We start from the raw sequence: 15,318 nt of genomic DNA, 5'->3' as shown, positions 1-15,318 counted from the left end.
AGGTGCTCGGTAAATGTTCGTATCCCTCTACTCTTCACATTATGACTCCAGCCTAACTTTCCTTGTCACACCAAACCCTTACATTCCTGAACAGCATGACTGTTTAATGCCACTGTGCTTTTTGCATCTGAAGTTCTGTCCTCCTAAAATGGAATGTCCTTCCCAGAATGAGCCAAAGGTGACATGAAATGGAGCTCGGGAAAATATAAAGCACATTAGGTAATAACATTTAGCTCGAGAGACTATAAAGCATATGGCTACATTAAGCGCACAAACTATGGAGACCAGCCTCATGCTCTTCATCTGCAAAAAGTAAATACGATTCATTTCATAAGGCTGTTGAGTGGATTAAAAGGACATTTTCACAAAGCTTTTAGCATGCCGTCTGGCACAGAACGTGCGCTTAGGAAACACTCGCAATATTTGTGGGTACGCAGCAACCTTCTCCGCCGGCCCCGCCCAGCGCAGGAGCCATTCGTAGACCGCCCAGTCAGCGCCCACGCTGCCCAGCGCGGCGTCCGCGCCGCCATGGAGCCGCCTTCCACCCTCCCGACACCCGGTTTACCAGACCCGGCCCCGCTCAAGGTACCCGGTTCACCGGGCCGCGCCCGACCCTGCCTGCGCCCTCTGACTGGCTCTTCCAGGTGACTGTCATCCTAGGCCTCTTCGGATTGCTTGGTGGTGTTGGTGAGGGGCGGGTCTCCTGGAGCGTAGGAAGGGCGGGGACCCGGATGTGTGTGGTGGCGGCGGCCGAAGAGCTAGAGGGCGAGCTGAGAGGCCTATGGATGAGGAGGACGCGGCGGCCCCGGTAGGCGGGGATCGGGGGCGGGGTCCCGGAGGTCTCGGGTCTCCTCAGAGTTTGAGGCGGGAGGCGGGGGTCCTGGGCTGGGGCTCCGCGATCATGGGCGGGGCCTTGTGCTCCGGACTCGGGGCTTACCCCCTCTGGACCCTCAGCCCGGTGCCGGGCCTGGGGAGGCTGGGCGTAGTCACACTGACGGGCAGGCCCCCTTGCTCTCGGGTCTCATCTGAGTGACCAGGCCGTGCCCGGAGTGGAGGCGGGGCCCGGTGCGGCCGCTGCTTGCCGGTGCCATAGCTTTGGGTTCGGGGCAAGCAGATGCCCCTAGGTCTGAGGCGCCAGTATGTACCTCGGGTCGGCAGTCCTCCCGCTGCCCCGCAGGTGCCTGTCCTTCTAGGCCACGTGGTGGCTTCTAGCTACCAAACAAGGGTCTAATACGCTCTTTGGGATTGAAGTCAGCCCAGCTAAGGTTTACTAAGCACCTACTGTGTTCAAGGCACTGTCAGGCCTGATGGAACCCCTGTATCAGAGTTTGTGGGATGGGAAGAGAAGAGTACCTCACCTTTTCCTCACTTTTGGCTCCCGGAAAAAAGTCATTCATTCATTCATTCATTCGTTCGTTCATTGATATGTTAGCACAGTTGGTTTAAATACAGGGATCATCCTACCCCTTTCCAACTTCACTGCTACCATCTTGGTGGATGCCATCTCTCATCTGAACTGGTGCCACAGCCTAATTGTTTGCCACTCTCGCTCTGCTTATGATCACTGCTCCAGCCACTAGTCTGAATGATCTGTAAGACCTGATAAACCTTAAGATCATATCATTTCCTTGCTTAAAACCCTCCAAAGGTTTCCCATCACACTTGGAATAAAATGCAAACTCGTCACTATGGTCTAGGGTCTTGCCTTCGTCTCACCCTCTTGTATATTCTCTCTCATAATCCCTGCACACCAGCCACCCTAGCCTTTCTAGTTCTCTACCATGCCCGCTCCCTTCTACCCCAGGACCTGTGTCCTGGCTGTCCCCTGTTCTTGGAGTGCTCTTTTGGGGCTTGTCACATGCCTGGCTCCTTCTCATCTCAATTCAAATGTCCCCTCCTCAGAGAGAACTTCTTTAAATAGAACTCACCCCATATTCTTTATCACCTCACTCTGCTTTGTCCTCCACGGTCTAACATTCTCATGTCTGTTTACTGTCTGTCATGCCTCCTTACGTTAGAATGGAAGCCCTATTAGAACAAGAATCCCATCCATCTGACTCACAGTGTGTCGCTAGCACCTAGAACAGTGCGCATAGTAGGAGCTCAATAAATGTTGAATGAAAGGATGGGGATCGTTGAGGTCAGTGTCGGCACTTGGCTTCCAGTTCAGTGCCTTCCCCACATTCTGGATCAAATAGGCCGAGGTGCTTTGCTCAGGGCCCTGCTTCCTCCTCAGTGCCCTTCTCCCCACCTGCAGGTTTGTTCTCATGAACAAGATGGATGACCTCAATTTGCACTACCGGTTTCTGAATTGGCGCCGGCGGATCCGGGAGATTCGGGAGGTTCGGGCTTTCCGGTATCAGGAGAGGTTCAAGCACATTCTTGTAGATGGAGACACTTTGAGGTGAGTTGAGGGGAGTTTTTCTACATTTTCCTTCCTGTGCCAGATCTTAGAGATGAACAAGGGCTTTTTCAGAGAGAGAGGACCGTCTACACTGCACTGGGAGGGGAACGCTATTGAACTTGAAGTCCTTTCTGAGTGGAGCAGTGTGTGCTGCTTCCCCCGCCCTCCCTCTGCCTGTGTCTCTGGGTCACTATCCTGGTCCGCAGTGGAAGCAATCGTGTGAGAGACAGGGGGCTGCTGGGGTCTCAGGAGTTGCCCCGGTGCCTTGTTGAGAGGAGCCCAGTGGCTCTGTGGGCTGTTTGGCTCCCCTTCTGCCTGGGTCTCACGGTTGCCTTAGATGAAGAGTGGCCATTTCAAAGGCAGTGGATTTCTTGTTTGGGGAAGGACAGTTATTCCTCCACCTTCCCACCCTTCAGTTTGTACATTTGTGTTTATTTTGTCTCTCTTTTCTGGCTTGAACCCCTTCCCTGACTCCTTCAGAGCCTTACTCTCTCACAAAGTTGTCACTGAAGGTGGGAAAGAAGTAGTTCTATTTAGCCTGGAGACAAGAAAGCTGAGGAGTGGGGACTGAGGAACTCTTCCAGTATCCGAAGGGCTTTGGGACAGAGGATAGAGACCAGCCATTCTCCAGCTCCGCCGAGGGCAGAGCCAAAGGAAAGGGGCTGAAGCTGCAGCACGAGGGATTGAGGTTAGAAAGGGGTGTGAGACCCCCTAATAGGCAAGTAAGGGAGGCTATGCTTTCTTTTCCCCCTGGAAATGAAGAAGCCAGGCTTGCGTTGGTCTGGTGTGGGTTTGACCTTGACTGGAGGCAGCAGGAGGAGTGGGTGACCTCAAGTATCTTGTTATGGTGTCTGCGCAGATGTCCTGAAGTGTGGCCTAATGGGTTCTCCTCTCTGCTGGCCTTTGCAGGGTGGGGGTTGGGAATGTTGAAGCCCTCCCCACAACTCCTGGGCTAAGCTGCTAATGGATTTCCCCACTCATTCTTCCTTCAGTTACCATGGAAACTCCGGTGAAGTTGGCTGCTATGTGGCTTCTCGACCCTTGACCAAGGACAGCAATTATTTTGAGGTGGGCAGAGCAGGGGGTGAGATCCAGGGAGCTTTTTCACTAGATTCACGATCTGGGCCTTTTAATTTTCCATCAGGGCTGTCCTGTTGGCGGGGAAAAGGGTGCAGGATGGCATGGTGCCTATGTTGAGAATAGGTGCCCTGGAGTCCTAGCACCCTGTCCCTTCTATTAAGTAGACTTTGACCCATATGCCAGATTTTGACCCATGTCCTTTCCCACCCCCTAAACCAAAGGATCTACTTCATCTCCTATCTCTTTCGATCTGTTGGAAATTACTTTTTCAGTAATCAGGGTAAAGCAGGCCCTCGCTCTGCTAGTTCTCCCTGAGTGTCCTCTGTCCTTTCTCTGATTCCCATGTCTGTTGTCTCAGCCCGCTTTGATGTCTGACTCCCCTTCCCTGCCCCCCTAGCAGTTCCTATTTCCCATCCCTGCTAACTGCCCTGCTGTCCTCCCTCCAGGTGTCTATTGTGGACAGTGGGGTCCGCGGCACCATTGCTGTGGGGCTGGTCCCTCAGTACTACAGCTTGGATCACCAGCCCGGCTGGTTGCCTGACTCTGTAGCCTACCATGCTGATGATGGCAAGTGAGTTGTCTCCTGGGGAGCCTGACCCCCTTCCTGTGGATTTAGGACTCTTAGATATAACAGACTGCCTCAGGGTAGCTTTTGCCACCCCTTCATCTATCCTGGGGTATTTTCATAGACTTTTCGGATCAGGACAGAAAGGTGGCCTGACGGCTACACTGGGAAACTTGCAGACTTAGAGGGAAGGGTGGAACTCACGCCAGGACATAGGTAAGATGCTGCCGCAGAGTGGGAGCGGCAAGATGAAGCCTCAGTATCGGCCCTGGGGAGAAGTTTGGAGGCGCAGCTTGGGTCCTGTGTCTGTTCTGTTCTGTCCACAGGCTGTACAATGGCCGAGCTAAGGGCCGCCAGTTTGGGTCCAAGTGCAACTCTGGAGACCGGATTGGCTGTGGCATTGAGCCTGTGTCCTTTGATGTGCAGACTGCTCAGATCTTCTTCACCAAAAATGGGAAGCGGGTAAGTGGTAATCCCAAGTGGGACTTAAGCAGCTTGAAGCTGTTTAAGAATTTGGGAGTGGTAGGAGTCTGCTGGTTGGGCTTAGTCCCCATCTCCTTTAGTCCACGGGTTTAGTCCCCTTCTCCTTTGGTCCACGTGCTTAGTCCCCATCTCCTTTAGTCCACGCGCTTAGTCCCCTTCTTCTTTGGTCCAGCGTCAGGTTCTCCTGAAGTCTCCTGTGTGTAGGAGAAGACATTTCCCTTGCCCAGGGGAAACTGGGACGTTACCTGAATGACTGATGCAGAGGGCAGTTAGTGTGGTGGAGGATGGCCAGAAATTGCAGGGGACAAAATTGGGTGATTGATTTGGGGGAGGGCTTTGAGCAGGAAAAAAGAGATTATGGCCTGGCTGCATATGCTGTGTGCTGGAGGTACTCTTTGGATTTTCCACTTGAATACTTTTGAGGATGTGTCCTTCCTGTGTTTTATTTTCCTTGATTCACTTCTCTTTCCCTCTTCAGAGAGAGACTAGTAGTGATGAAGAGATGGGATAAGAGCACATAGCAGACAGAGCCCCCAGCTTCTTTCCTTTCCTGCCCAGCTCCATCTCCCACCCTGGGAGAATTGCTTCCCCGGGCCTTGGCTGAGACGTCCTGCTTCCTCAGCACCTCGGCCTCAGCACTTGCCTGCTCCAACGCACACTCACTCGTACAAAAAGTATTTGGCAGCGAGTTGAGAGACTTGTGTTTGCCTTCTAGCTATGTGGATACCTTGCTTGGCCAGGAGTACTTAGCAGCTTTTTAAATTTTTCTGTGCCTCCGTTTTTCTGTCTGTCAGTGTGTGTGATAATTATTTGTTGCATCATCTCAAAAGTACTCTTGTGAGAATTAGAGGAGTTCTAGAAAAGTGAGCCAGAGGGCAGCTCCTTTCCTCCCTACACTGCAGGTGGGCTCCACCATCATGCCCATGTCCCCGGACGGGCTGTTCCCAGCAGTGGGCATGCACTCCCTGGGTGAGGAGGTGCGGCTGCACCTCAACGCTGAGCTGGGCCGTGAGGACGACAGTGTCATGATGGTGGACAGTTACGAGGATGAATGGGGCCGCCTCCATGATGTCAGAGTCTGTGGAACCGTAAGTAAGAGGCAGTGGGGCAGCAGGGGCTTGGGTGGGGAGGCCGGGCAGCACACCTGCGGGCCACGGAAGTATGTCTGAATTACTTAGAATTGGGGGTGAAGACTATTCTGTGTCTTTTGTTGGGGTTTGGGAAATGGGAATTTTAGCAGGGTAGCCTGGGACCTTGACATGATTCTGTGAGTCCAGATCGGTTTTCCCTTTTGTGTTGATTCTCTTCCCTTCTTCATTTGAGAGCTTTACTCTCAGAACAAGCAGTAGTTCCCCTTTTCTTTCTTTGCTTCCTTCACACTGCTGCCCTTTGCTGCCCTGCACACCTGCCTTTGAGAGGTTGGGGCTGATTGGGAGGCAGGGCGCCTGGATTCCCCTTTGGGCTTAATCTCGACTCAGGCTTCCCTTTCACCATGCAGTGGGGCAGGTGTGGTCCCAAGTTCCATTCATGTGGGGGAAGATTCTTTGAGATCTTTTTTTATCGAGTGTCAATGTCAATCTCTTCTTTCTGTCTTCCCCCTACATTTTATAGAGGATGAGAGTAGAGGCACATGAAGATTCAGTGAGAAACGTTGACCCTCAAAGCTTGCTTTTTTATACATCTTATTGTCATACCTGCTTTAGTGTTTCCCTTGAGAGAGGGAAATTCTTCATATCTACCCTCTACACCTCGTGCTGGGTTGGGAGTGAATGGATGCTGAGTCAGGGGTCTGGCCTGACCTCCAGTGGGCTGCTCAGGCCTCCCACTTTGAATTGTCCCTCTGCTGCCCTCTTGCACCCGGCTCAACCTTTTCTCCACCCTCTGGCCTTCTCACCCCAACCCAGGCTGTTTTCAACTCAGCCTTTGATAGCAAACAGAAGCAGTGGGGGGTGGGAGTGGATTATGAGCAAAGCCCCCCTTCTGGAGTTCAAGGTGAGTCCAACTCAAGGTGTGCCCCCCTGCTGCTTCTGGCACTGTGCACCCCCTTCTGAAACTGGGGTTCAAGGACGACAGTGGCTATGAGCCAGGAGGCCTCCCATGCCCACTCCTTGACCCTCATGTCTTCCCTTTCCACCGTCATTTTGACAACATCTACAGAGTTGAACTTGGGACTGAGCCAGGGCGATGTTCCAGCTCTCATCCCTGACCTCTCCTCAGCAGTGTTTTCCTGGCATCCTTTCCGTGCCTGGACCTGTCCCCACTCTGCTCCCAGCTCCTCCCAGGCAATCTTTTCTAATTGATGCAGAATCCTGTAGACATTTATAAATAGCCTTCCTTCCTCTCTGCCTTCCCCCTAATGCCCTCAGGCCGCGTGTTGAATACTTTTTTCTTTCTTAGACATAAGCTGTTGAGTTTGGCTCTTCTCTCAGACCCTCACCCCAGCTTGTGACAGCTGGCAGCGTGGGCACACGACTCCCTGAGCACTTGCTCCTCTGGGGCAGACATGGGCATGTGCCTCCTGAGGGACAAACGCCTCTCTTCTAGTCTCAACTACCCCACCTCTCAAATGATAGTGACTCACCCCGTTTCTTCCATCCCTTTGGTCCCCCATCCCTACGTGTCTCTCGGCCTCCTCCCTTTTGTCCCTGTGACCGTGCACTGTATTCCTGATCCAACGATCAGATTGTGTCAGCCTGAAGGCGCCTGGGAGAGGTCATTTGGGCCAGGCCTGTGCCTCCTAGTTCTATGCTTAGCACAGCTCTTTATCCTCTTTGTCCTTCCTGGTTTTTCCATTCCTCTCTGTGGGGAGCCCTTACCTGGGACCTCAGACTCCTGCTGTTGTTGAAGCCTATTTCTCCTGCCCTAAGCGATGTTCCCAGGAGAGCAACTTTCAGAACCACAAAGGGTGGGGAGAGGCTTCGGGGCATCCAGTCCAGGGTTTGGCAGTGTGATGGCTGTGATGGGCAGGATGTTTAGCGTCTCAGCTCCCAGACACAGGATGCTAGTGTCCCCGCCCCCAGTCACTGTGACAGCCGGACATTCCTAAACATCCTCTTGTTGTGCTGTTGATGAAAAAGCAGCCCCAGAGGAAAGTGAAGAGACTTGTTAAAATGTCAAAAAGTGAATTACTGTGTTTCCCTGAGAATAAGACCGGGTCTTATATTAATTTTTGCTCCAAAAGATGCATTAGGGTGTATTTTCAGGGGATGTCTTATTTTTTCATGTACAACAATCTACATTTATTCAAATACAGTCATGTCATCTTCTGGAACATTGTTATAACATACTACTAAATGCGTCCATCTGGCTGACGATCTTAACTGCAGCTCATTTTCAGGGTAGGTCTTACTTTTGGGGAAACACGGTAGTAGCAAAACTAAGCCCATACTCATTCTTTGCCCCCTCCCCCACTGCCTTTCCTCTGTCTAACGTGCGCTGGTACCTTCTACCCACGCCTGCTCTCCTGTAGCCGGTCAGCTCCCCTCCTCCTGTCCCCTTCTCCTAAGATGAATCGGACTTCTTGGACTTCAATTCCTACTTCCCTGGGATTCTCCTGTCTAATTTCTTCAGCCAGGGTCCTTCTAGGTGAGTTTATTTGGCTGCCTTGGAATTCTTTTATTCCTAGCCTTTTCTCTCAGTTCTAGAGTCTCAATTATCCTCTCTTCTCCCTTCTTACTTGTTCCTTCCATAAAGAAGAGCAAATTCAATTCCTGACGTCTTCTTTTCTGTCCAACATTTCATTATAAAAAATTTCAACCATAAAATTGGAAAGAACAGTACAGTGAGCACCCATATACCCACTACCTATATTGCACAGTTGTTCATTTTTAGTCAGGTTTGTTTAATCTTTCTTGAGTGGAATTCTTCTCCTGTTTCCTGTGGCCTCAGTTTCCCCTCCTAAAGAGTCCCCCCCTCCCAGAGCTCTGAGGGTGGTGAAGCATTGCTGCTGCATTGCTCAGGGATGGGGTGTTGCCCCTCACCTCCCCCCGCAAGCCTTGCAAAGTGAGGTAATGAGCGGAGGGTGGGGGACAGCCCGTAAAGCCAGGAGATTAGACTCCTTCTATCTTTGTTTCCTTTTCATAGCTCCTCTGACAACTCCTTAGTGACCAGGCAACAGCTTTGGTATACAAAGGGGGGTGACTGAGGCCTCACCCTCCCAGGGGTCCTTCATGGACCCAACCCAGGAGGAGACCGTGTTGGGGCCTGAGCCCGCGGTGGGAGGCGTGCTCTTCGTTCTTGTTGCAGCTGCTTCTAGGCCCTCAGGGCACTGAGCCCTCCCTTGCTCCTGTCAAGAGGGATTAGGGTCTCTGCTGGTGAGAGAGATGGAGGGCGGATCCCAGCAGGAGAGCAGAGGCTGAGAAGGTGCCACCGGTGGGGGGGGGGTACAGTAGGAGCTCTGCACGCTGGTCTGCGGCCTCCTCTCTGTGGCCTGGAGTCTACCTGTTTGGCCTCGCAAGGCTTTGGTTGTGTGTGGAAGGAGGCATGGGACGCAGGGGGCTTGAGAGCCTCAAGGAGAGGGTTCCCCTCCCCCCACCAAAGATGTAGAGGAACATTCCTGCTGACTGGGCATTGTTTTCAGAGAAACGCTCGAGGAGGACAGTTAGTTGGTCGGTTGGGGTAGAGTCATCTGGGCAGTGGTCCTCTGTCCTGGGGAGACTGCTCAGTTCCGGGAGCCAAGGACCCATTCTCGAGGGAGGCAAAGGCTAAGATGAAAGATCATTTCTTTCTTTGTGACTGGCCCTTCCAGTCTGTTGTAGCTTTGGGGTGACTTACTGTTTAGGCAGCACTAGTATGTTGGCATGTTCCAGTATAAGCTCTATTTACTGGTTTCCGGAAAGGCAGAAATGTGGGTGTCAGACTTTGTGCTAAGCACTTGACACTCACTTCATTTAGTCGTCTCACCTACTTTTGGAGATGCAGGTAGTAGTATCCTGATTTTACTAATGAAAAAACAGGCTTAGAGAAGTGCAAGTCAGGGGTTAGTGGCTAGTAAGTAATTGGAGTGAAGGTCTGAACTCAGGTCTGTTTGATTCTCTTTCAAACTAAGAGGCGTCTGAGGCACAGATTAAGGGACCAGCATCAAGCTTCTAGCAACTAGACTCAAGGGGCTAAACCTCCTATCTCCTCCAGGTTCCTGGCAGCCCAAGTCTGAGGAGTGGAGGAGTGGACTCAAGCAAGGACCTCAGAGAGGCCAAACTTCCTTCTACCCCACCCTTCTAAGTGCTCTGAGAAAGCTCTAGAGGGCTCGAGGGGACTTTGCCCGTGAGCAGGAGAGTGGGTCCAAGAGGTCCGATGAATTAGGGTGGCTTCCACCCTGGGAGGTGGGTGATTCCTCTCTTGCAGAGGGCAGATTGTGCAGGGATCTAGTCTTGCAGGCCATCAGCAGTCTGTGAACTGCTCTACAGAGAGGGGAGTGGGTTTTAGAGTCCCGTGTTAGTGTTTCATTTTCTCGCCCTTTAGCTTAAGGAAGTATCCCCAGCCTATCCAGAGACAAAACTTCAGCTCTGCCTCTTCAGGGCTGAGGCAGAGGGAACCGTAGGACGGGTTTTTCCCAAGGATCAGGCTCTGGATCTAGTACTGTCTCTGGGCTCTGAAAGTGGAGAGCACTATGTTTCCTACACCGAGGCCTGTTGGATGGAGTGTGTCAAGGGCAGCTGTGGGATCCCCCACCCAGTTCTGCAATGCTGGGTGGGGAGGGTGGGCTGGGGACTGCTCGGACTGGGTGGGGTGGATGCTCATTCATGTGCAGCGAGCCGCACCCCTCCCAGCTTGTGGGGAGACGCATCGGAGGAACCCAGACTGAGCAGAGAACAGGCAGAGGACCATAAACAGAACTCACAAAGCAGGGGCCTTAATTAGTGCCCAGACATTCAGAAGGTGATGCAGGGGACCCCTTGCTGATGAAAGCAAGCAGTGTGTGCACTGGAGCAGCCTGGACTACGAGTGTAAGTAGGAAAGAGCCAGTGGAACCCAGGGTGGGTGAGGCTCTAGCTGTAGGACAGAGCAGAGCCAGCCTGGCTGTGGAGTTAGATGGTCTCCATACATCTCTGGCTTTCCCCCTGACCACCACCCCCACCTCTACCTCCACTCCTCTTTGGTGAGGAGGGGAGGATGGACTGGAGGTGGCAGGGCTTTGGGGATCCAGAGTTAAGTGAATGAAGTTCCTTTGTTTCCTCTCTCAAGGAGGTGGTGAGGACGCAGGCCCTGCCTCTGCTGAAGACACCGAGGCTGGCTTCCATGCTAGTGCGGGCGAGCATAATTCCTTTCCTGTTCAGGCAGGAGCTCTTTGAGGAGTGAGAGGCCTGCATCCCAGGGCTTGGCAGGGATAAGTGGAGAAGGTCCCCAGGGAGTACGTTTTCTTCAGTGCCGGAGGGGTGGGAAGGTAGAAGAAAGTCTTGAGGGGCAGTTTGGCTCATTAAAAAGGGATTAAGGAATCCCAGGTGATGCTGAGGGTGGGGGAAAGAGGGATGGGGTTGAGTCATAGGCCCACTGTTACCATGACAACTGATAAATAGATCCTCCTAGATCGGGGGTTGCCGCCCCGTCTTGCCCAGGCAGGACCACTGTGGGACTGAAGAGCCCCAAGAGCCCATCAGTCATCTCCCCTCTCCTCCCGCCTCCACACCTCTGCTCCAGGTTGAAAGAGCCAGAGAGGCTGGGAGCAGGGAAGCCTGCCTTCCCGGCTTCGTGCTGCCTGCTCCCCTCCCTCACGTTAAATGAAGGGTTAAATGAAGGAGTAGAGCTGGCCCGTCTGGGGTCCCTGACTCCCCTCGGCACCTCCCTGACCCCAGCTCTGAACAGCTCTGTTCACAGCCAAGTAAAACAAAGACCTGAGAAATTATGTCAGTCCCATCCCTGGCCAAATTGGCTTTTGAACTTGTCTCCCTTCCCCCAAACATCTCGAGTTGGCACCTAACCTGTCCCCATGAGGCCCCCTGAGAAAGTCGTCAGGTTTCTCCTCAGCCTAGTCTTCCCCTCTCCTGTTCTCTGTGTTTAGGGGCCCTGGATGGCCCTTTCCCAGCAGGGTTATTCAGGGAAGTGATGACACAGCCTAGAGACCCCGAGTGTGGTTCCCAGCACTTTGCCATCTGGTGGTGGTGCTTGCTCTCCCTGTCTCCCCAAAGCAAGGAGAAAGTCTTTGGCTTAGCAGGCAGGTGGGAGCAGCATTCAGCAAAGGGCTCAGCCCTCTTGCTCACGCTACCACCTTCGCTCCCCCCAGCCCATTTCTCCAAAGGCTGCAGAGAACACTGAGGCCACACTGTATACCTCTAGGACCATTTCCCTTTCCGCCGGGGTGTTTTGTGAGCCACAGGAAAGCGGTCCCTGGGCTGCCTTGGGCCCAGGTTTCCAGGGCAGGTCTCAGCCCGCCTCCTGCTTCCCTGCCCTCTCCCCACAGCTGCTGGAGTACTTGGGCAAGGGCAAGAGCATCGTTGACGTGGGGCTGGCTCAGGCCCGGCACCCACTCAGCACCCGCAGCCACTACTTCGAGGTGGAGATTGTGGACCCTGGAGAGAAATGCTACATCGCCTTGGGGCTGGCCCGGAAGGTGGGCACCAGTGCTGCTTTTTGCCTGTGGAGCTGCTCAGCCCAGGGGCTGTTGGGATGGGGCTGGGAGCTCTTGGGAAAATCCAGGGGCCAGGCTGCAGAGGGAGGGTCTTAACCTGAGACAGAACACGGCTGTGTGTGTCTGCTGTGTAAGGGTGCAGACCCCAGTGACCTAGGAGCTGAGAGTGTTGCGACTGCACCACACGCTGAGCTCTGGATGTGGGCTTGGGGTCAGCCTGCAGCCCCGGCTGGGAACCCCGAGAACCCTGCTCACCTTCTCTGCTGCCACTGCAATCTCAAGTACCTGAAGGAGAGAAGGCTGCAGGGGTGGTGAGCAGCCGTCCGGGTTGTAGCCTGTTTCAGAAGATTGGAGGTGCCGACTCTACTCTCCCCGGTCTGTTTTGTGTGTGGTATCATAGATTTTCGGTTTTCTTCTTGATGCAGGATTATCCCAAGAACAGGCACCCTGGCTGGAGCAGAGGGTCTGTAGCTTATCATGCAGGTGAGCAGGGGCTGCCCTGGGGAAACGGGGGTTGTAGAGGACGTAGGGGTACAGGGACATCCGTTTCCGACCCCTCACAAGTGGCTTCCCTCCAGCATCTGGCTGGAGAGACTTTCCCCTGCTGCCATCTACTTGTGTCCCCAAGCTTCTAAGGCTTTCTCCTCATCTGTGTTTTCCCTGCCAGCCCTAAAAGCCAGGGGAGCAGAGCAGGGACGGGTTCTGGGCCCTAACTGGACTTTCCAGGCCTCTGAGTTGGCTGCCTCTGTGCCCTTCCTGCAGATGCTACTTTTCTGTTTTGGTCGGCTTCATTTCCTTTGGGGTTTCTTTAGAAAGGACTAGCCATGAGTCCCTGGTCCCAGCTCTCCCTCCACTCCCCAAACCCTTCCTCCTCTCTAACCAGCTCCCTGAGGAGTCTCCTCCTTAGCCCGAGGAACGGACAGACTTTGTGTCTTTTTAAAAAAAAAATCTCGTGTTCTCTTCCCCCTCTGTCTTTGTTTCACCTCATCTCCTCCCTTCCTTGGGGCCAGAGAGGGAGGTAGGGGAGTGTCAGCTTTAAGCCTGGGCTGCTGGGGGGGGGGAGGGCGTCAGCCCCCCTTCACTGTGTGTCCTCCCCTCTGTCCAACAGACGATGGGAAGATCTTCCATGGCAGTGGCGTGGGGGACCCCTTTGGGCCACGTTGTTACAAAGGCGACATTATGGGCTGTGGAATCATGTTCCCCCGGGACTACATTCTGGACAGTGAGGGTGAGTGGGGTGTGGGTGGCCAGCCAGGCCGGTCGGGTAGAGGGTGGGGGCAGAACCACAGGAGCTCAGGTTGCCGGGCCTTCTAGGTGACAGTGATGACAGCTGTGACACAGTGATCCTGTCCCCAACTGCTCGAGCTGTCCGGAATGTCCGGAATGTCATGTACCTGCACCAGGAAGGGGAAGAGGAAGAGGAGGAAGAGGAAGACGAAGAAGATGGGGAAGAGATAGAGCAGGAGCATGAGGGCAAGAAGGTGGTGGTGAGTGTGGAGGGTTTGGGGTTGGACCAGGGTTCTTGGGCCCGGACGAGGGCTGCTGTGAGTGGGAATAGGAAGTGGGGCCCGGGAGGGAAGCGGCGGGGGGCTGGGGATGCGGCGGGCGGGGTCCTGTTCTGAGGTGACGATCGCTGAGCTGCGGGGACTGGTTTCCAGCCTCAGCGCGCCCTCTCGTGGTAACTTCGGGCATCGCCCCATGTCTCTGCAAGTGATGCTGGGGCTTGGGACTGAGTGGTGCTCAAGCCTGTGGAGCTCCAGCGTCCTCAGAGCAGAGGCCAGAGCCGCCTGCTCCACTCTTCTCCCCGCCTCCACCCCCAGGTTTTCTTCACTCGGAACGGCAAGATCATCGGGAAGAAGGATGCTGTTGTGCCCTCTGGGGGCTTCTTTCCCACCATCGGAATGCTGAGCTGTGGGGAGAAAGTCAAAGTGGACCTGCACCCCTTGAGTGGCTAGGCACCTCTCCCATACACCTGCCCCTTTCCAGGACCCTTCCTCCCCCTTTACAGGACCAGGTACCCAGTTTATGACTTCCCTGAAGATTTGTTTACCTGGCAGGCCCCAGGGGTGGATAGTCACTCTGCCCCAACCAGATCCGGCCCCTGCCAAGCCCTTCTGTGCCGGTGCCACCCCTATGACCAATCCTGGGCCTGAGTCCCTGGTTGGACAGGAATAGGCCCAGCCCAAAGAATGATGTTGTTCTATTAGTGGGTCCCACTTGCTTTGGTCGGTGGGCTCCACATCCCCCTTCGCCTCTGGCCATGTGAGTGGAGAGGAGCGAGCGCCCTGTCTCAGCTGCTATTTGGGCCTGAGGCTTTATAGAGGGCGGAGCAGAGACGGCCTCTGCCCTGCTCACCACAGTATTTCTTGCATTTTCTCTGTTTTGTTCCGTCCTCATGGTATAAACCAGTTGCTGCTGTCATCCCCCCTGGCTGGGCTAGGGGGCTGTCTTAGGTCCTCTCTTTACTTCCATTGACTGCTGTCCCTGAAAAACTGTTCTAGGGTCTCTGTTCTTTCTCCTGAGAACTGGCTTTCTCCCTCACCACCTGCTCAGGCACCCTAGTTCCACAAAGAATCTGAGTCTCCGGCTCCCCAGGCGGGACACACATAAGTGAGTGCCCACTGTGTGTTTAATGGTGTGAGAGAGGGGCTGTCAGGTGTGGGGGGGCTCTTTGCTTCTATCTCGCCTTTGCTATCCTTTGCCTACCCATGGCACCCTTGTCCCTCGTTACCTGGGATGCAGGCTGAGACTCCAGAGCGTGTCTCTCCTGCTGTGGAGAGGGCAAGATCCCAGAGCCCTTCCTGTGTCCCAGAGGGCAGCTCGGCCCCTCACTCCCCTTCCTCCCTCCGCCCACCCCCAGCTTACTGCCTGTGCCAGTTGCCTGTTTTGCTTCAGTGTTTGATTCTAGCACTTACCTGTGTCTTCCCCCACCGAGCCCTCCTGTCTCCTACCCCTTTGACCCCTGACCCCTCCCCATACAGTGACTTCTCCTGGGAGGAAGAGGGAGCAGGAGCTGTTGGCCTTGGTTTGCACAGAGCGGTAGGGCTTTGGGGAAAGGGGGAGCTGCCGAGCTGCTGGGGCCTCCCCCTCGGGCGCCCCCTGCAGGCCCTGCACTATGTTTGAAATGTATGTACAGACAGAGATGTTTATACCGCCAATAAAGATGGAGTTTCCGTATTTATCAGCACAGCCGGGACATGGGAGTCCTTTGCCAGTACGTGG

The 15,318-nt window shown here is 54.1% G+C and overlaps 1 protein-coding gene across 3 annotated transcripts; it reads left to right on the top strand.

The window, feature by feature from the left end:
- The first annotated feature begins 711 nt into the window (after positions 1 to 711).
- Positions 712 to 15,285, top strand: SPRYD3 (SPRY domain containing 3). Of its 3 annotated transcripts, XR_004424173.1 has the most exons (12): positions 712 to 808; positions 2,258 to 2,404; positions 3,397 to 3,472; positions 3,931 to 4,055; positions 4,376 to 4,511; positions 5,435 to 5,620; positions 11,929 to 12,078; positions 12,522 to 12,579; positions 13,205 to 13,324; positions 13,411 to 13,583; positions 13,917 to 14,110; positions 14,598 to 15,285. XR_004424173.1 is itself a non-coding variant. In XM_033118005.1 (11 exons), the coding sequence occupies exons 1-11, from the start codon at positions 732 to 734 to the stop codon at positions 14,049 to 14,051; spliced, it is 1,383 nt and encodes a 460-aa protein (XP_032973896.1). In that variant the 5' UTR covers positions 712 to 731; the 3' UTR covers positions 14,052 to 15,285. The 3 variants fall into 3 exon arrangements, 2 of the variants coding, with proteins under 2 accessions (XP_032973896.1, XP_032973897.1); XM_033118005.1 differs by having other exon boundaries at positions 13,917 to 15,285; XM_033118006.1 differs by lacking the exon at positions 11,929 to 12,078 and having other exon boundaries at positions 13,917 to 15,285.
- The last annotated feature ends 33 nt before the right edge of the window (positions 15,286 to 15,318 follow it).

The sequence above is a fragment of the Rhinolophus ferrumequinum genome, chromosome 10 (genome assembly GCF_004115265.2).
Source record: "Rhinolophus ferrumequinum isolate MPI-CBG mRhiFer1 chromosome 10, mRhiFer1_v1.p, whole genome shotgun sequence".
NCBI lineage: Eukaryota > Metazoa > Chordata > Mammalia > Chiroptera > Rhinolophidae > Rhinolophus > Rhinolophus ferrumequinum.
The sequence above is the reverse complement of the archived record's forward strand: the minus strand, read 5'-3'. Positions and strand labels throughout refer to the sequence as shown.

Bases quoted from the DNA above. Each gene is read 5' to 3' on its own strand.
- SPRYD3 (XM_033118005.1), top strand. From the start codon at position 732: ATGTGTGTGGTGGCGGCGGCCGAAGAGCTAGAGGGCGAGCTGAGAGGC. The intron at 5,621-11,928 runs GTAAGTAAGAGG...CTCTCCCCACAG, and splicing joins ATGTCAGAGTCTGTGGAACC to CTGCTGGAGTACTTGGGCAA. The intron at 12,580-13,204 runs GTGAGCAGGGGC...TCTGTCCAACAG, and splicing joins GTCTGTAGCTTATCATGCAG to ACGATGGGAAGATCTTCCAT.